At 43.6% G+C, this 21,799-nt stretch overlaps 1 protein-coding gene across 1 annotated transcript; it reads right to left on the bottom strand.

The window, feature by feature from the left end:
• Positions 1-1,426: 1,426 nt before the first annotated feature.
• On the bottom strand, positions 1,427-10,405 carry LOC142095358 (uncharacterized). The gene is made up of 3 exons (XM_075178310.1): positions 6,991-10,405; positions 5,995-6,405; positions 1,427-1,836 (listed from the first exon to the last, which is right to left on the bottom strand). The coding sequence occupies exons 1-3, from the start codon at positions 10,403-10,405 to the stop codon at positions 1,427-1,429; spliced, it is 4,236 nt and encodes a 1,411-aa protein (XP_075034411.1).
• Positions 10,406-21,799: the final 11,394 nt, after the last annotated feature.

Consider the following 21,799-nt stretch of genomic DNA (forward strand, 5'->3'; position numbering starts at 1 on the left):
CAATCCAGGAATCAGCACAACAGGACAGGAGCGGGTCAGCAGCCAGGAACTTAACGCTATAACCGTCAGGGACGCTAAGCCCAGCATATATCGCAGTTCTTTACTATTGGGGACAAACACAGTAAAGTAATAAGCAAACTGGGTAAAACAGACAAAGAGGTGAGAAGGCCCTGCTCGCAAGCTTACAATCTGTGGGACAGTACTATTATGCACAATGTAGAATTCTGCTGGTATGCAGAGTTTGTCAACCATGTCAACATATACAAGTAGCTCACGATACAAAGTTGCTTATTAAGTAGACAGATTCTCGTAGTGTGGAAACTGCTGAGCCGAAATCTAACATTAATTCAGTGGCATGTGACCATCCTCCCCATGTAGCATCAACATGTACAGTGCACATTATATTATCAGCAATGCATGCATTTGTGTTTTCAACACTCAAACAATGACATAGGGCGTAGTAGTGCCATATACTCTAGACCAGGGGTCCTCAAACTTTTTAAACAGGGGGCCAGTTCACTGTCCCTCAGACCGTTGGAGGGTCGGACTATAGTAAAAACTATGAACAAATTCCTATGCACACTGCATATATCTTATTTTGAAGTGAAGAAACAAAATGGGAACAAATACAATATTTAAAATGAAGTAAAGTTAAATCAACAAATTTACCAGTATTTCAATGGGAACTATGGGCCTGCTTTTGGCTAATGAGATGGTCAATGTCTGGTTCCATATTTGTCACTGCTAGTCGTAACAAGTGATGCAAGTGTGCATCCGTTAGTCTTGTTCTGGTTGGAGATTTCAAATGTTTCATTCTAGAAAAAGTCTGTTCACAGACATAAGTGCTGCCAAAGATGGTTGCTATTTTGAGTGCATGGTTCCTGAGATGAGGATATGTCTCAGAGGGGAGAGATGCATAGAAATTATGAAGGCTGCTTGACTTGAATGCGTCTTTCAGATAGTCACAATTCTGCAGTTCAGCCAGTTCCATTTGGTAATTGTATCCATATTTTCAATGTCAATAGAAAATGGGTTATGGAAAAGCTGTATGTCCTGTTCATGGGGATGAAGCTCTTTAAATCTAAATTGGAACTCCTTTTGCAATTTTTCCAGTGAATCCACACATGTTTTGTTTGGGAATGCAATCAATGGTTTTTCCGCTAACAGATTTTGAGTTGTTGGGAGATGGCAGAAGTTTTCCTCCTTCACTTGTTTGATGAGGAGGCCTAATTTTACTTCAAATGCTTTGACATGTGATTGCATATCACAGATGAGCTTCCCCTTTCCTTGAAGTTGCATATTGAAATTGTTGAGTAGCTCTGTTACATCTGTCAGAAAGGCAAGGTGCCATTTCCATTCTGCATCATTGAGCTCTGGTACTTCTTTGTTTTTTGAAAGCAGAAAAGTTGTAATCTGTGGAAGTAAGTCATAGAAACGTTTCAAAACTCTCCCTCGACTCATAGTCAACATTTAGCTCAGACAGAAATTCCTGAAATTGTCTGTGGTTTAGTGCATGAGCTCTAATGAAGTTAACACAAGATACCACAATTTTCATAACAGAGTCCCACTTCAGTGATTTACTACACAGCGCTTGTTGGTGGATGAGGCAGTGTATGGCTATTGGATGAGAATGGTTATGTTTGTCCATATCTTGGTTAATGCGAGCAATTACTCCTTTCTTAGACCCCACCATGCTAGGAGCACCATCAGTTATCACGCTGGCTAGTTTAGCCCAGTCCAGCTCCAAACCATTCATAGTTTGGCAAACCTTTTCATAGATATCCTCTCCTGTAGTTGTTCCTTTGATGCTTTGCAGTGCAGCAAGCTCTTCTGTGACTTCAAAATAATCATTCGTCCCATGAATAAAAATTAGAAGTTGTGCAGAATCACGAACATCATTGCTTTCGTCGAGTGCCAAGGAAAAATATGAAAGTTTTCTTGTGGAGTTTTGCAAATGCTGATGCAAATTGTCTCCCATTTCTTCAATCCTCCGTGTAATTGTAGGTCCTGACTCACTGTACTAAATAAATCGGTCTTCTCTGGACACATCTCTTTGGCAACAGAAAGAAGGCATTCTTTAACAAATTCTCCCTCCATGAATGGTCTGCCAGTGCGTGCTATTAGCTTGGCAACTTGAAAACTTGCTCACAGTGATGAAATATTTAGCTGCTTCTGCTTTACAAAAGTATTTTGCTGAGTTGTCAATGTATTTTTCAGTTTTAATATTTTATCTTTTCTCACTTCTCCAACCAAACAATCATATTTATCTTTATGTTGAGTTTCATAGTGTCGACGCAAATTATATTCTTTGAACACAGACACTATATTCTGGCATATCAGACATACAGCTCTTTCCTTGTACTGCATGAAAAAGTAATCATAAGTCCACTGTTCTTTGAATATCCTACACTCCGAGTCAATTTTTCTTTTTCTTGACATTATTGTTTCCTAGGGATTCCAAATTGCTATTAGTAAAATACCAATATATATATATATATATACAGCGCTACAAAAACAATATACCAGCAATAACTTTGCCCACACAGAGACATACAGACTGCAATGCCCATCATTGCAGTCTGATTGGTGAAACTCCGCTTTTACCTCAGGCTCACACTGAGGTAATAATGCTTTCAACTGCCTCCAAGCTGCCTCTGCGCTGTGATGCCTCCGTTTTCCGCATTCTCTCTCCCGCTCTTCGCGCTCCCGCTTCCAAACTTCACTGCCAACAAGTCACCGCTCAGGCGGCCCTCCCAAATGCCCTAGCTTCCTCTGAATCCTGGGAGATGAGATTCAGCGCTTCAGCCGGCCAGCCAATGGGCGGCGGCCGCCGCCCCCTCTCCCTCTTCCACCAATGACCGTCCTTCTCATGTAAAAAAAATGACAGACAGGCAGCGGCGGTATAAACACCCGGCGGGCCATATAAATGTCCTCAGCGGGCCGCATGTGGCCCGCGGGACGTAGTTTGAGGACCCCTGCTCTAGACCAAGTACTCTGACCTTAGCAACATTTGCTTTCTTTTTTGCAGCTGTTGCAAATGGACAATATTTCTTTCCTTGCAACAGATCAAGGTAGGAGCTCACTTTCACCTAGATAAGCTAAAATGCAAGGAATCCAAAGCTTAACATCCCCTTATTACCTCATCCATATTTTAAGCATAACTCAGAGCTGGATTAAGGATGGAGGGGCAAGGGGCATGTGCCATGGGCTCCCTGTCTCATGGAGCCCCTGTGGGGGGTGTTCCATCACATTCTATTATTTATCAAAAGCCAGTGTTCAGAAAGGCACAAAAGTACTTTTGAGCATGCAGGTTTCAAAAAAGAAAATAACATTCTGAATATATTAAATGTTCACTCCAACCATAAATAAAAATAGTCTTGGCTGAAGTTCAGTAAGTTAATACAAACAACAAAATTGTACTTATTGTGGATGTGCTGTTCATCGCACTGGACACCAACTCAGCCTGCTTAAAAAACAAAGATAATAAGATTAGTGTGGCGTGGCACCATTACTGCCATTAGGGATCCCAATGAATCTGATTAAATGGTGCATCCAGTGTAAGCACAATTTCGTTTTTCATACTAGCCCATTAAACTACAATCATAACTCCATTTTTCTCCTTTAAATGCTTTCATAGCAGGTCATTACATTGAATGGAAAATTTGCTTCAGCTGTGAAAGCCTATAACAGGGAATCCAGTAAGTGCATATTTTGTATCTATGGGCCAAATAACTCTTTTCTGTGCTCTAACGGACGGAAAGTGGACTTACTACAGACTACAATAAAGGGGAGTGATCAGGACAGGGAAAGGGCGTGTAGCACTATGGCCGTAAAAGTAACTTTACAATCCAGCCGTATCTCTTGCTCCAGCTGTAGTTAGCCTGTGGGTCGACCGACATTAGGGTCGGTCGACTCTCTGGCTCTATAAAGTGTTATAAAATTATAAAACATAATGTGTGGGATCCCCTTCTAATGCTGTGCCCTAATAAATCAGGCCCTATGTCTTTATTTTATTTTATTTTTTTTGTAGTTGAACTGAAGCCCAAATCTGGTACATAGCTAGCTGGTTTATGGATGCACATATCCCTGAAGTCTGGCCCAATGACATTTCCTTGATAAATTGTGCCAATAAGTTATTTTTTCTTATCACTGCATTTTGATAAATAGCTATATCTTCCAATATGTAATAGAAAGTATCTGTGAGAAGAGAAAGAGCCACTTGGATGTTGTATTAGAACAGACTGGCAGAATAGTCTAACAGAATTCAGCTGTAGAATGTAGGTGATATGCACGGAACACCCAATGAAATGAGGCAGATCTGCCACTTTTACTACATTACTAAACACTTGTAAATCAGTAACCACAGTAACAATATTCCAAGCACATTTTTCAGCATATAACTTGTACCATAAAGGATATGATACTGTAGATCATCAAAAGTCTTTACATTTTGTGCAAGTTACTTGCAAACTACTGAAAACATCTGCCACATATTTCCCTATTCTAACTTAACAAGCAATATGCAGAAACCAGGAATAGCAGCAATAGTTTATAATGACTTTGTTTCTTGAAAAAATAATAATAATTTTATTCATATAGCTCTTTTCTCCCAATAGGACTCAAAGGGGCATATTCAATTAGGTCCCGGGAAAGCCGTAATGCGCCAGAACAGGGCACAAAGGTAATCCGCAGCACCTCAATAAGTTACCGCAAACACGGACCTAATTGACTATGCCTTAAAGTACTTTACATTTGCAGAATAACAAATACATAGTACAAAAACATAAGAATAGAGACTGTCACGAACAGCACTCACCTGAGTCTGCGTGACGCATATGTGACACAGGGTCAACCACAAAGACAACCACCTGGTCTGTCTAAAATGATTAAATCCTTCCCTATCTATGCCACACACTGCTTTGCGATACTAATTACCACCACCAAGGTTGTTTCGGATAAGAGCTGACACTCTTATTTAGGAAGCCTTCGGTTCTCCCTAGCATTAATCCAACACAATTTACTTTAATCAGAGTTCACTTAAACCACAAGGTTTGCACAGTTTCAATTAGGTAGCGTCTGGACCAAACTGTCGCGTGAATTCATAAGAACACAGAGACTAGAACTTATTAAGTGTAATTTAATATGGAAAATACATCCACAATGCTTAAGATAAAAAGATAATAAAATGACATACAAATAGAGTGCAATTGTTTCTTATAAAATAAAAAGGATAAAACACAGAATTGATACCTCACTTAGAATCAAGTTTGTGGTGCCGGGAGGAGCAGGAAAAAATGGAACCTCTTCAATTAAACTCCCTCAGAAGAAGAACCCAGGGTTACATTTTCAATACAGTTTTAAAGTCAAGCTACAGGGCCCCCCAGCCCCCTTCCCTGTGAGGTCAGAACCAACAGGAGGGGAGAATGCAAATTGGGGTCTTATGACTTTGCTGTTTGAATACCTCTAAGTCAAGTTTTCTTTACACCGTCCTAACTTTTCAACAGTATGGTTTACGAACATGATTTTACCTTCACACAACAGGTCCTAAGTTTCCCTTCATCTGCATACCACACATGCCTCTGGTATGTATGATATTGGAGAAAATGATATGATCTTTTCCTGTGCCCTTATTCAGCTTGAATCTGTCATTAACATACAACCCAGTCTCTGCAGTCGGCCTGTCTGGGGCCTCCCAAACATGTGTGAGATTTCATTGTCTTGCAAGAGATCTCCTCAAAGGCATTCACATTTGCCATCCTGCCATAAATGGTATAAGGTGCTATCCTTATCTACCAGCCCCCCTGGGTGGTTTAACATACACAAAACCCCTTGATCTAACAGCTCCTAAGAGAACCATGTCTCACTATTTCTAGGAAGTAATTCACAAACATATATTTGCAGATTTATGCCTAAAAATTAGCTTGCCCATGACACCTCCCCGTTCTAGAGGGTGGCAGGGAAATTGTTACCTACAAGACGATTTTCCCTGCTCACCTGACACAAGGCTTTCGTTCTGACGGGATAATCCATCTGCATTACCATGGTGGCTCCCTTTTCGGTGCTGAACAGTGAAAGTGTATTGCTGGAGGGTCAAACTCCACCGGAGCAACTTCCCATTGTCCCCAGCCACCCTGTGCAACCAGCTGAGAGGGTTGTGATCTGTGATTACCGTAAAGTCCCGTCCGTACAGGTAGGACTGCAACTTTTGCAAGGCCCACACTATAGCTAAACACTCTTTTTCCACAACTGCGTAGGCCACCTCCCTGGGAAGCAGCTTCCGACTTAGGTACAGTATGGGGTGCTCTTCCCCTTGTTGATTCACTTGGCTGAGTACAGCTCCCAGCCCATAGTTGGAGGCATCCGTTTGCACTGTAAACCTCCGGTCAAAATCAGGAGCCTGCAATACTGGGGATTGGGTAAGTGCAGACTTCAATGCGGTGAATGCCTCTTCACAGTCTGGGGTCCAAGTCACCACTTGGGGCAACCTCTTTTTTGTAAGGTCAGTTAGGGGCTTAGCTAAGGAGCTATATTGGGGCACGAATTTTCGGTAATATCCAGCGGTCCCCAAAAAGGACATAACCTGTTTCTTGGTCTTAGGGGTGGGCCATGCAGCAATAGCATCTACCTTAGTTGGCTCAGGACGCAGGGTACCTCCTCCTACTCGGTGCCCCAAGTACTGCACCTCATTCATACCAATCTGACATTTCTCAGGTTTTATTGTTAAACCCGCCCCCGCTATTTTAGCTAGCACACTGCTCAAGTGGATCAAATGTTCTTCCCAGGTCTGGCTAAACACAGCAATGTCATCTAGGTAGGCTACAGCATACCTCTCTTGGCCCTCTAGCAGGCTATCAACAAGTCGCTGGAAGGAGGCAGGGGCATTTTTCATCCCAAAGGGCATGACCAGGAACTCATACAGACCAAACGGGGTGATAAATGCGGACCGCTCCTGAGCCTCAGGCGTCAGAGGGATCTGCCAATAACCCCTACTCAGATCCATAATGGTTATATAGCGAGCGTGGGCTAACCGTTCTAGCAATTCATCTATCCTGGGCATGGGATAGGCATCAAACACAGTAGCCTCATTTAACCTTCTATAATCCACACAGAACCGGGTTCCACCACATTTTTTGGGGATCAGCACTACTGGTGCAGCCCAGGAGCTGTGGGACTTTCTAATTACCCCTAACTCCAACATTTCTTCAATCTCCCTTTTCATATCTGTCTGCACTTCCAGGGAAACTCGATAAGCTGTTTGTCTGAGGGGAGGCTGATCGCCTGTGTTTACATGATGAGCAACTAGATGTGTTTGCCCTGGCTTCCCTGTAAAATGATTCTGATAGGGCCTCAATGTCACAAACAGCTGATCTAGCTGTACTCCTGTCAAGCTCTCACTACGCTGGGTGGTCTCTAATGATCTCCCACTCTTGGCAGAGGCTACTAAGTCTAACAAGGGGTCTGGCTCCTGGTCCCCTTCAGGTAAGCTACATACAGCTAATACAGAGACCCCCCTTTCGTGGTAGGCCTTGATCATGTTCACATGATATACCTTGTGCCTCTTCCGTCCCTCATCCCTGGCTACCACATAATTGACATCATTGATGCGTTGAACTATCAAGTAGGGGCCCTCCCAAGCAGCCTGTAACTTATTCTGCCGCATAGGAACCAATACCAGAACTTTCTGACCCACTTCAAAGATACGCTCCCTAGCACTGCGGTCATACCATTGCTTCTGCTTAGTCTGGGCAGCCTTCAGATTACTATGCACCATCCCCATTAGGGATTGCATCCTCTCCCTGAACTGCACCACATAGTGGACCACGGAGGTTTCGGGGGTGATTAATTTCCCTTCCCAATCCTCTTTGATCAGATCTAAGGGACCGCGCACCCTGCGCCCATACAGGAGTTCAAAGGGGGAGAAGCCAGTGGATTCCTGCGGCACCTCCCTGTACGCAAACAGGAGGTGCGGCAGAAACCTCTCCCAGTCTCTCCCCTGGGACTCCACAAAGGTTCTGAGCATCTGTTTGAGAGTACCATTAAAACGCTCACACAGGCCATTAGTCTGTGGGTGGTAGGGGCTGGCTATGAGGTGTTCCACGTGCATCTTTTTGCAAAGGCTTTGCATTAAATTAGACATAAACTGTGTGCCCTGATCAGTTAACATTTCCTTGGGGAATCCTACCCTGGAGAAAATGGATATGAGGGCATCGGCCACCTTGTCAGCCCGTATGGAGGAGAGGGCCACCGCTTCGGGGTACCGTGTGGCATAGTCCACCACAGTGAGAATAAATTGTTTTCCAGAGCTGCTGGGAATGGCAAGGGGTCCTATAATGTCCACAGCTACCCGCTCAAAGGGTTCTGCTATTATTGGCAGGGGCACTAGAGGGGCGTGTCCCACATCACCAGGCTTCCCCACCATCTGACAGGCATGACAAGATCGACAATAATTGGCAATATCTTTGCCCATTTCTGGCCAGTAAAACTTTTGCTTTAAGCGAGACTTAGTTTTCTTTATGCCTAAATGCCCTGCCAGCGGGACCTCATGAGCTACCCTGAGTAACCCTTCCCGATACATAAGGGGTACCACTAGCCGTTTCTCCATCACCCCCGCCTCAGGTACATCTCTGGCTACACTTTCCTTATACAACCTTCCCTGTTCCCAAAACACTCTTTCTTTATCAGACTCAGTGGGAGGACTGCCTGCTAGGCACCTCAGTGTTTCCAGTGTAGTGTCAGTCTGCTGTGCTTGTTGAAAAGCCTGGCTTCTCACTTGCTGCTCAGTGTCTGGTGATAAAGGTAAGGCGTCTGTAACTGCAGGTGCTGGAGGGAGGGGGGTTAGAGGGGGAGCTTCTGGGTCAGAGGGACTTTCTACCTCTCTCTCAGGAGTTAATTGTGAGGACCTATCCTTCTCTGCTTGCCTACGTGTGACCACTGACACTGAGGAAATAGTTACATCCCCTAACTCCTTGGATACAGACAGTTGACCTAGGTCGGATACAATTGAGCAATCATTTTCCTTCTCACATCCTAGTTTACAGACTTCAGATACAACTGAACAAACATTTTCCCTGTCACATCCTGATACCTGGGAAAAAACATGGTTAAGTTCAGAGTCCACAACATCACTACTAGCAACATAACGAGATAACATCCTGCCTAAATCAGTTCCAAGCAAAACATTTGTAGGAATATTGTCCGATACCCCGACTTCCCTTAGACCTCTTCCAGCACCCCAGTCCAGATAGACCCGGGCCATAGGCACAGCAGGGTGTATCCCTCCCACCCCGCGCACAGCAATAGTTTTCCCTGGAATTATATCCGATGACCCCACCAACTCTGAACGCACCAGGGTAACATCAGCACCCGTGTCTCTTAACCCCACAGTTACCTTGTCACCGACAGTGACCGTTTGCAGATTGTCATTCCGGCTCACTTGGGATCCCGCAACACACAGGACAGCTGGAGCAGACCGGGGAGGAGGTGGTCCCACAGTGGAGGCTGTAGATGTCTTTCGGTCTGGACAGGCGGCACTGAGGTGCCCTGTCCTGTTGCAAATAAAACAACGGCGGGTATCTCCCTGAACAGGCTTGGCCCCCACCCTCCCAAAAGATGAAGAAACAACAGCAGGTGAAGGTGCTCCTCCTGGCCGCTCCCCTTTCCAGGCAGACTGTCCTGGCACAAAAGTTCCTCTTTTAGCTGCAGGGGCCCGGGTGACAGTATACTTGTCAGCCAGTCTAGCTGCTTCCGCAGATGATGCAGGGTCCCGATCCACTACCCATTCCTTCACATCAGCTGGGCACAAAGTCAGAAACTGCTCCTGGATCATCAAATCTTGCAGAGCATCAAAGGTGGTGATCTGTAGCCCTCCAACCCACTGTTTGAAGGAAGCACACAGCTGGGCCACAAGTCCTGAATATGTGTCAGAGGCACTGCGTTTTAAATCTCTGAATTTCTGCCTATGCGCCTCTGGGGTGATGTTAAAACGTTGCAACAGGGCACTTTTGATTGCCTCATAATTTCCGTCCATCTCAGGTGGAAGATCTGCAAAGGCCTCTAATGCTTTACCTCGCAAACCAGGGGTTAAATATTGTGCCCACTGATCTTTGGCCAGTCCATACTGTCGGCAAGTCTTTTCAAATCCTCGCAAAAAAGCATCTACATCCCCGTCTTTTTCCAATACAGGGAAATTCTCAGGACGGGGTCTGCTAATACCAGTGTCTTTCGCTTCTGACTGGCGTTTGAGCTTGGCAAGCTCCAGCTCATATCTCCTATCTGCCTCTCGCTCGGCAGATTCTCTTTCTGCTTGGCGCTCCGCTGCCTCCTTAGCAGCGCGCCTCTCTGCTGCCTCCATAGCAGCGTGCCTCTCTGCTGCCTCCATAGCAGCGTGCCTCTCTGCTGCCTCCATAGCAGCGCGCCTCTCTGCTGCCTCCATAGCAGCGTGTCTCTCTCTCTCCTGACGGTCAGCAGCTTCCTTCTCCTGGAACTGCTGTATGAGTTGCATTTTAGTTGTAATGTCCGCTGGGCCCAAATATTTCAGGGCGGTTTGCATATAAACGTCCATAGCAGTGTCCACACATGCACCATTAGAATCATCCGAAATTAACCGTCCCTGGTTTTGAGGAATATCCACAGTCAGGTCCGCTCCTGAGTCCTGGCTATGCTCTTCCTCAGACACAACTGTGAGTTGATGTTCATCCCTCTGTACAAGAGCTTCAATCAATTGCTCCTTACTTTTGCCACTGGTGGGAATTACTGCATCCTCACAATCTGAAATCAGCGCCTCCTTTGTCAAACGTTTATATGCAGCAGCCATTTCCTCAGTTTAATGCCAAATAAAAAAAGATAAGAAAAAAAAGAGAAGGGGAGGGAAAGAAACAATTGCTGTATGTCTTATAATGTTTTAAGCATTGAGTTTAGTCTCTGGTGAATTAGTCTGTATTTCCTCTCTCAGGGATCACACAACCCTAATTCACTTAAGTTCTTAAAAAAAAATAATTAAAAATATATCCCACAAGCTTGCCACCAATTTGTCACGAACAGCACTCACCTGAGTCTGCGTGACGCATATGTGACACAGGGTCAACCACAAAGACAACCACCTGGTCTGTCTAAAATGATTAAATCCTTCCCTATCTATGCCACACACTGCTTTGCGATACTAATTACCACCACCAAGGTTGTTTCGGATAAGAGCTGACACTCTTATTTAGGAAGCCTTCGGTTCTCCCTAGCATTAATCCAACACAATTTACTTTAATCAGAGTTCACTTAAACCACAAGGTTTGCACAGTTTCAATTAGGTAGCGTCTGGACCAAACTGTCGCGTGAATTCATAAGAACACAGAGACTAGAACTTATTAAGTGTAATTTAATATGGAAAATACATCCACAATGCTTAAGATAAAAAGATAATAAAATGACATACAAATAGAGTGCAATTGTTTCTTATAAAATAAAAAGGATAAAACACAGAATTGATACCTCACTTAGAATCAAGTTTGTGGTGCCGGGAGGAGCAGGAAAAAATGGAACCTCTTCAATTAAACTCCCTCAGAAGAAGAACCCAGGGTTACATTTTCAATACAGTTTTAAAGTCAAGCTACAGGGCCCCCCAGCCCCCTTCCCTGTGAGGTCAGAACCAACAGGAGGGGAGAATGCAAATTGGGGTCTTATGACTTTGCTGTTTGAATACCTCTAAGTCAAGTTTTCTTTACACCGTCCTAACTTTTCAACAGTATGGTTTACGAACATGATTTTACCTTCACACAACAGGTCCTAAGTTTCCCTTCATCTGCATACCACACATGCCTCTGGTATGTATGATATTGGAGAAAATGATATGATCTTTTCCTGTGCCCTTATTCAGCTTGAATCTGTCATTAACATACAACCCAGTCTCTGCAGTCGGCCTGTCTGGGGCCTCCCAAACATGTGTGAGATTTCATTGTCTTGCAAGAGATCTCCTCAAAGGCATTCACATTTGCCATCCTGCCATAAATGGTATAAGGTGCTATCCTTATCTACCAGCCCCCCTGGGTGGTTTAACATACACAAAACCCCTTGATCTAACAGCTCCTAAGAGAACCATGTCTCACTATTTCTAGGAAGTAATTCACAAACATATATTTGCAGATTTATGCCTAAAAATTAGCTTGCCCATGACAGAGACGTACAGGAATATGTAGAGTGGAACAGCCATTTTGGGCACAATTCAATTATGCATAAAGAGCATAGGGGACGAAAATGGAGGAGACCAGCAATAGACGTGAGACTGAGCGTAGACAGGACCCTGATTTTGCTACCTCACAATCTAGAAGTGAGGAGGATGTTCAGACATGAGGAGCTTAGGGGACAGGCAGTGATGATTATGCATGAAATCTGGTAATACCGGTGTCTCTATTGTAGGTGTAAGTGTACTGTAAGGTGGGACAGGAAAAGAGTGGCAAAAGACCTTGAAGGGATAACAGGGACAAGTTGGAGGCATCAGTTGAAGTGGGGGCTCCACAAGTTGCAGCACAGGTCAGGTATTGATGAATAAGAAAAATTGAAGGAGTGAGATCAGCAGTGGAGCTTAAATGAGGCAGAGGCCTAGATGGAGCAAAGGCATATATGGTGTGAGGTCCAGATGATTCAGAGGCCTAGATGAAGATTGTGTCTAGATAGTATTGGCCCAGATGTGGACATAAGCCAAGATTTGCCAAGTGTGCCCAATCACAGCCTAATGTGTCGGTGGCTAACCCACGCCCAGCTGCAGTTATAAATGTGCCTCCCAGCTTGGAGCAGTTTGCAGCGTGGTGCTCCGGCACCAGCAGGAACCAGAGTTGGTTTCTCCCAACTTGACTTAAGAGTCAGAGTGATCGAGGCAGCAGGCTTCCCATGACTTTCTCTGTTCATTCTTCTTATGCGCAGTCTTCAGTGGTAAAGGTGAGTTGCTGTGAGAGATCTGTGTGAAGCATGTGTTGAAATGTGATGGCATGTGGAGAGGACTAGTGACATGTAGGGAGGTATGAGGTATAGTGAGGCCAACGGGTATGTAAGGGGCATGTGAAAAGGCCCCTTACAGGGGCAGAACAGTGGCTTAGTGGGGCAGCACTGTGGTTTAGTTGTTAGTGCCTCTGCCTCTCAGCACTGGGGTCATGAATTTGATTCCCGACCATAACCATGGCCTGTGTGAAGTTTGTATGCTCTCCCCGTTTGCGTGGGTGTTCTAGTTTACTCCCACACTCCAATAAAAAACATACTTGTAGGTTAATTGGCTGCTATCTATTTACCCTAGTCTCTCTCTTGGTCTGTGTGTATATGTTAGGGAATTTAGACTGTAAGCGCCAATGAGGCAGGGACTGATGTGAGTGAGTTCTCTGTACAGCGCTGCGGAATTAGTGGTGCTATATAAATAGCTGATGATGATGATGAAGAGGCCTAAGGGGCATGTTGGCAATTTACAACTTTTTCATCCCTACTTCAATAGTTTCCAAGACAGCAACTGTGGGTGCGGTAGCAGCGTGCCTGTTAGTAGTCCTTTGAACTCTCCTCTACCAGACACAGCAGCAAGGTAAGTGCTGTGCTGATGATTGTTGTGAACATTTTGGCAATGTCTGATATTTTCACACACACACCCCCATCCAGGCGGTGCTAGACATGCCTCACTGATGACACAATGGTGCTTTGTCCAGATAATAGAGCCTTAAATGGTCCAGGAGCCTAGAAGGTGCTGAGGCCTTAATGAAGATAGTGCATATGTATTGAATAAATGGGGAATTATCAGCAGACTTATGTATAGTATATAAGTGGAGTGATTAACAGCAGGTGTATGTTTAATGTATAAATGGTTGATTATCAGTAGGTCCATAAATATATCACCATATTCATATGGCTGCTGTGATGGACACATATGGGTAATGGGCAGCACTGACCCTCGATGACATGCTTGGGAGAGATTTTATTCTTCGTACACATTGTTGTTGATCTCATTAGCCTCTGAGGAGATGAGGTGAACAGACTTGGTGCAGTAATATACAAGCTTCCGGATGGCGTTGGCCACCCCAACACTGGGCAGAGTTTCATTGATACTCTTTTTGATGGCAGCCAGGGGGGTGGTGAGGTCTCTTTGATCATCTTGCAAATCTTGAAATAACTGTTTTTTCTGTATGGGAAATGGATAAATATTCCAAAATCTCACCTGTTTTTATTTGTTTTGCTTTCCAATAAAGAATCTGAACAGTGAAAAGGATCCTCAAACTACTTTCAATATGCATATAAACCTCTCCTATTCAGGGGGCTGAAATTCTGATTAATTCTCATTTAGTTCTTTTTTTACCTTCTAGGTTATTAAGCCATGACAAGGCCTAACACAAAATAACAACCACAGGTTGCTTCATCCATGTTAGGACTCCGTAGTGCAACAATGGATTTGCTGGCCAGTATGAGAAGCATTATTCAAACAATTGTTGAAACAATGAAAAACATTAACTCAAGAACTTATTCTGTACATGACAATACCCAAAGCTAAAGAGACATTTTCAAAACTGTTCTGCTAAACATTTTCCCCATTCCTCAAATTTGCCATAACATTTTGCATGTGTCACCAATGTAATATGTCCTTAGTAGAGGGCACAGCGGATATCCTCCCAAATAGATCATGCAATGGGTTGCAACACTGTGACTGAGGTCCTTTTGCAGTCCTCTCCTCGGTCAGAAATATAAAAAGGCAGCAACATTACTGTTGCCAGAGGTGGATTGTCCATAGTAACTTAATACAGGAAACCCTTTGATTGAACATAGGCCTCACCAGAGTTTTCCTGTAAGCATAGCGGAACTCATTACAGTATTGTGACGCCTAGGGCGTTTCTCTAACTTTTTTTTAATCTATGATGGTGTGACACGTATGGTATATAATAGTTGATATTTCATGCTTTTGTTTTTTTTATACCTTATATTAAGTTGCAAAGAAAATATTATTAACATTATTGTGTGTGGTTGATTGAAACTTGTGTGTTTTGTTGATTTATTTACAGTACATTAATTGATTGGGTCATTTACATTATCATTAAACTTAGACTGATCATATAAATTATATTGGCTCCTACCATCATACAGAAATCCTGGACCCAAGCTCTATGCCCCTATTCCCCCCTTCATGACTAAATACATATTACCTGGTGGTGGTTAGTCATTGGTTGGGGGCTGCAATGCTGACCATTTATTGAGGAGAATTTTAGGATGGATGACTTTTGCGATAAGCGTTGAGTCCCTGAAGTGGCCAGTAAAGATATTACATGCAAAACAATAATGCTGATTTACCCAGTGGAAGCAGACAGCATTTACCATTATTTGCAACCTTGTTTCCCTTAAAACCCCCCTACATTGCCAAATGTTCCAGTGGAAGGTGCCCTCGTCAGTTAGTATCTTATAAATATAATTATAAATAAATATTGGTCTGTGGTGTCACTGGTCTTGGGATAATTCATAGGCTGCATGTTGGTTCAGCACACAAAACGAATACCATAGTTGCTAGGTGGCATGTCCACTTTAAGAAGCAGGTTATATTATAAATAGTGAAAAAATGGCAGCACAGTGGCTTAGTGGTTTGCACTTCTGCCTCACAGCACCAAGGTCAGGACTTTGATTCCAAACCATTGTCTTATCTGTGTGGAGTTTGCATTTTCTCCCCGTGTTTGCATGGGTTTCCTCCAGGTGCTCCGGTTTCCTCCCACACTCCAAAAACATACTAGGTTAATTGGATGCTATTAAATTGACCCTAGTCTCTTGGTCTGTGTGTTAGGGAATTTACACTGTAAGCTCAAATAGGGACTGATGTTAATGAGTTCTCTGCACAGCGCTTCTGAAGTGGCGCTATATAAATAGCTGCTCCTGATGCTGATGAAGTTAGGACTTAAAATTTAGGTCATATTATTTCAGAACAGGTCTGTCTATTGAAATGATACCTGCACTAATTAGCTCACCACCACCACAAAAAAACATAGAAATGCTGCAATGTTTTGGTAGATTAGAAAGAATGATTATTTTAATTTTAATGGTGTACATTAGCCTTAATTATGAGCAAATCTGCAATTGAACTAGCGGTGCAACATGCTGTTTTGTAGAGGTGGTATAAACGAGCAACCACTCCAATAAATGCCAGTGCATTGATGTCATCATGGTTGGATCACAAGAGAATCAAGGAGGGATTCTCGTATATAGTGGCTGCAATGCATTCAGCACACACCATGCATAGCATATACCATTTATCTGCATAGTACCTCAAGTACTCTGAGCAGGCGCTGTCTCAGCACATGTGCAATAGCAGTGTCAAGGCCAGCTCCAACCCCTATCTGCTATACTTCTAATACTATAATATGGCTATCCTCTATCAGTGGTCAAAGTTGAAATTTAGAAATGGCAGTATGGAAAATGTAAGGGAATGACTGGAGGCCTGGGGGCTAAGTGTCTGGGAATTTGATAGTTTCAATTCATTTTAGACGCTTTTTAACACTGTACAGAAAAACCCAGCTATCCCCTCTGTGTCCAACTGCTCTCTCATTTGTGTGGTCATTGGATAAGTAATATCAACCTTACCTGGGACTACGATAGGGTTCCCAAATGTCACGGTTTTTCCAAGGAAAGTCCCTCATTTTCCCCACTCGGCCAAGTTTGAATATGTTCCTCTAACTGTTTTATCTCATTTGGAACCTTACAGGAAATAAGGGGTGGATTTTATGGTCCTATCAAACTTTCCATTGCTTAGGTGTCATGGCTTTTCATTTAAAAATTATGGGAACCCTAGAGTTGAAATGAGCAGAGGTCTACAACTCAGCAATGTAGGTGAATAACTGCTACTGTGCTAAGGCACCATGACCATCGAAGCAGCAGTTAAGGTTGTGGATACAGATTTTAATCTAGACTTAACTTTAGGCGGCTAATACCTAGGTAAGTTAGACACAACCTAAATTTGAATCATGTACAAATAGAGCTGAATAGGAACCGCTTGCAAGCAGTGTTGGACAGGGGCATGAAGGGGCCACCGCAGGACTGCAACGCTAGGGGCCCACCAGAGGGGGTGTGGCCAGTCATAATAGGGGCGAGACCAGAAACCAGAGGGGGAGTGGTCAGCCCACAAAGCTAGCACCATGGTGTAGTATATAAAGAATGCAGTGTGTATATATAAAGTGTACACAGTCTTGACCTGCCCCTTAGATTAGGCAGAACAGTCACCAAAAATCGAATTGTACCACTAGAATCAGAACATTTGACAGACTATCCTGCTCTTTCACCACCTGTGGCTGCTGGTTTCTTTAGTTGCGGCTTGTCTGGATCCTGGAATGTTGGGGGCCCTATTTTTTTTTTAAAAAAAAATGGGTACATTTAGAAAATTCCAACCAGCCCCAACATTAAAATAATAGTATTCCCATTTAATAAATAAACCTATTTCCCTCCCCCCAAACAGCCCCAGCAATAAATTAATAGCATTTACGTATAATAAATATACCTATTTCCTGCAACCATTACTGCCATTAAATGATTCATATTCACATTTAATAAATAGACCTCATGCTCCGCAAACTCAGCCACACATTCAATTAATAGCCCCCAAACCACCCCATCTTAAATTAATAGTCCCCACTATAAAATAAAATTTCCCACTATTACCCCACAAACAAAATAGCACCCATTAGTTAGCCACCACCTACCACACAGACATATTACATTGCCACTAGCCTGCTGTGCCACCACACACACATTACTGTGCCCCTTCATCACCATGATGTGCCACCTTATGATCACACTGCGCCCACCATGCTGCTTTTTCTCCCCCCTTCTCCTGGCCCCCCTTCATCACCCTGTGCTATGCTGCTTTGGCCCACTTTCACACTCTGCCATGCTGCTTTGCTCCCCCCTTCATCACACTGTGCCATGCTGCCTTTGCTCCCCTTCACACTCTGCCATGCTGCCTTTGCTCCCCCTTACTTCCGTTCCTTCACTTACCTTTTCTAGCCGCTTCTTTCTTCTCTTTTCTTCTATTCTTGTCTTCTGTATGTTTGGCAACTCCTCTTTGCACCGCTCCTCACTGAATGTTGGGCATGATGACATCATGCCCGACATTCAGTGCGAACGGAGCAGAGAGGAGGTAGGAGGGGTGCCAGTGCCGCAATCACGTATTTTTTTTCTTTTTTTTTAAGGTACCTGCTCCCTCCCACCAATGAAGAGAGGAGCCATCATGGTCGGGGCCTACCGGGGGATACCCCGGCTCTTCGGCGGGCCAATGCGACCCTGCTTGCAAGTTGTCTAAACATGAATCAGCTCCACTGTGAAGAAAGCAGACTTTTTTTTTTCTTACACTGTTGACATCCAGCACTATCTTTCAATATGCTTATTGTGGGATAGTTGTGCCTGTTGTAGTCACAACAATGAATCATAATGAAAACTAAAATTCATATAAAGAAAAAAAAAATAAGATCAAATATCATATAAAATATTTTTTCTTTATAAAAAGTCCAATCGATTTCTTCAATGTTCTTAGTATACACACAAATGAAAGTCCTCTTTCAACCTTTCCGCCCCATGTGAAAGGTCTAAAGAACTTTTGGGCAATGGAAAGGGTAGTCAATACTTGGAGAAGAAGAGATGCACCAATAGTTTGGGCTAAGCGCAAAATGAAGTGGATACACTGCTAAAATACTTTGTCTCCTACAGGTATAAATTCAAGATTTTGAACTCAAATGGTTCTTCAGTGAATATTGAGTATTTTCTTAAATTGTTTTAGTGAGGGAGATCCATTTTGCCATCTGTTTAACAAATAGTTTGATAAAGTTTTGTTTATAAATGTCTTGGGTTAACTTTGATATAACATCAGGTCCAATAACAACCTCTTCGTTAGAGGATTGTAAAAGGTATTTATGGTACATGGTGGTCACACTACGACCATTTGTATGCCTATTGTTGGATTTTCCTTAGTCCCATAAAGAGATCCCTATATCTATGAATGTCCATATTTGGGATTGAGGCATCATGGTTTATTCTTCACTTTTTGTGAGGTATTTATTTTATTTTTATGTAAGAAATTCAATTTGTAAGAATATTGTACATTTTGTTAATTGCTTGGTGTATACACCAGATTAAAACTAACTCTGTTTGAGTCTACTATATATGGCATATACAATATAATATGTTGTTATACTTGAACCATTGTGAGAAAGCATCAATACTAGCTAGTGCTCATTGGTTCATTTTTTTGCAGTGAAAAAACTAGATTTTTGTGCACATGAGAAATCTATGTGTTCCATATTTATGAGATATGTATTATATGTTAGTTTGTAAAAGATCATGGGGTAAATGTATGAAGCTCCGGGTGTTGAAGAACCCGGAGCTTCATACATTTACCCCCATATATAGTAGTTTATAAAGGGTTTTTAATATATTTTATTAACTGTTCTTCACTGGCTTAGATTCCCAATACTTGTTCAGTTCTGTTTTTGTTCATGTATATGTTTTATATACACAATTAGTATTTCATTTTTGGCATAATAAATACCTTCATGTTGACAAGGACGGTATTGTGTGAGATTCACATAGTATTTTGAAGAGTGTTTTATGTGAAATCCACATGATAAGCAATAAGTAGTGGATTGGCACCAATGCTGCTAAGATTTATAGATAGACATTTGTATATTTTAATTGTCATGTATATAATTATTTGTACTACACGAGGAGACTTACTGTATTTCCCCATGTATAAGACGTGTGGTGGTCGAGACGGATGGGATTTCTTTCCCTTAACTTGTCCTCCAGACACGAGTCAGGTTCCCCTCTGTTCGGATATCCGGTGGTCAGGAGATAAATACTTCAATGAAAGGGACAAGGATTGGTTAAACAACTTGGGTTTATTGAGAATGTGGTAAGGATAATTTTGGTAAGCCACCACGACACTGACCCCTTCAGCTCAATGGTAATGACAAAATAATCGTTTGATCACCATAGAGCACAATAGCATTTAACATATAATATACACTTGGTGAGTATAAGGCACAATAGCGATAACATCTTCAATATCAATAAATCAATTTTTAGGTAAATCACTTAACATTAACATTCATCTAAAACATTTGGTGCACCAATATTATCCCTGGTAACGTTACCATATTTTACACTCAGTCCTGGGTTGAACTGTGCACAGGAATTTTGTAGTGTTTAAATATCCTGCAGAAGTTTCCAGAAGGGTTAATAATCCCGATTAAGTCTCTGTACTTTCTCTCTAAAAGGTAGATGTTAAACTGTAGGCAGTGTTAAAGATTATAACAAAACACAGGACTGTTACTTAATTCAGTCACAAGATGGCGCTGTTCTCTCATCACTCTTCCCTCTGACGCTGGGGTGTGTGCAGTACACTGCAGGCTAGGATTTTACCTTGAAAAGGTTCTGCAGTTCGTGGAAACTGTGTTGGACGCCCCAATGTGTGTCTCCAGCCGTTCTCCAGCCGTGTGTGCTGGTAATATCACCAATTCCAGCAGCAGATCAGTCTCTCATGTCAGCTTCCCCTTTCTTGTTGCTATATCACACACTCCTCCTTCCTGCACATCCTCCTGGGTACGTACTTTCAGTTCAACTGTCAACTGTCATTCCCACTGTGTCTTCCTCAGCCTCTGGTAACCCCTTGTAGCCCTGCATTTTAAAAGCGTTTATGTACTTCCTCTGTGCTGTTTAATAGAGCTTTGGGGCACCACAAGATGTACTTTTATCCCAAAAATGTTGGGTCTAAAACCTGGGTGCATCTTATACAGGAGTAGCAGGGATGCAGGGGGGCAGCGTTACAGTGGCAGCAAGGGGGATCAAGGGGGAGCGGGGCAGCGTTACAGTGGCAGCGGGGGGGATCGAGGGGGAGCGGGACAGCGTTACAGTGGCAGCAGGGGGTATCGAGGGGGAGCGGGGCAGCGTACCAGTGGGAGCAGGGGGTATCGAGGGTGAGCGGGGCAGCATTACAGTGGCAGCAGGAGGGATCGAGGGGGAGTTGGGCAGTGTTACAGTGGCAGCGGGGATCCAGGAGGAGGGGGACAGAGGCACAGTGGCAGCGGGGATCCAGTAGGAGAGGGACAGGCACAGTGGCAGCGGGGATCCAGTAGGAGGTGGACAGGCACAGTGGCAGCGGGGATCCAGGAGGAGGAGGACAGGCACAGTGGCAGCGGGAATCCAGGAGGAGGGGGACAGAGGCACAGTGTCAGCGGGGATCCAGGAGGAGGGGGACAGGCACAGTGGCAGCGGGAATCCAGGAGGAGGGGGACAGAGGCACAGTGGCAGCGGGGATCCAGGAGGAGGGGGACAGGCACAGTGGCAGCGGGATCCAGGAGAAGGGGGACAGAGGCACAGTGGCAGCGGGGATCCAGGAGGAGGGGTACAGAGGCACAGTGGCAGCGGGGGGGGGGGGGGGGTGCGATTGCAGGGAGAGTGTGCTGCCCAGCTGCTCTGATCACAATCAGAGCAGCCGGCCATTACACTCTCCCTGCCTTCTTTAACAGCTACCGTAATATTTTTTTTTACAAATTTCGGGGCCAAAATTAAGGTGCGTCTTATACATGGGAGCGCCTTATACATGGGGAAATACAGTATGTAGGATGTGTATGATTTACCGCATAACAGTGGCTTTCAATTTGTATTTATCACTGTCCTGTTTAAATACCGAAAGGTGAACAATGTTCACCTTGAAAAAGATCATACAATTGAAATGCATTGGTATTAGGAAGGGAAGAATGTCCTTACCTGTTTCAAACTGCCGCTTTTCTTAAGCTATGCTTCTGATTACTTTTCGTTG

The sequence above is a fragment of the Mixophyes fleayi genome, chromosome 6, assembly GCF_038048845.1.
Source record: "Mixophyes fleayi isolate aMixFle1 chromosome 6, aMixFle1.hap1, whole genome shotgun sequence".
Taxonomy (NCBI): domain Eukaryota; kingdom Metazoa; phylum Chordata; class Amphibia; order Anura; family Limnodynastidae; genus Mixophyes; species Mixophyes fleayi.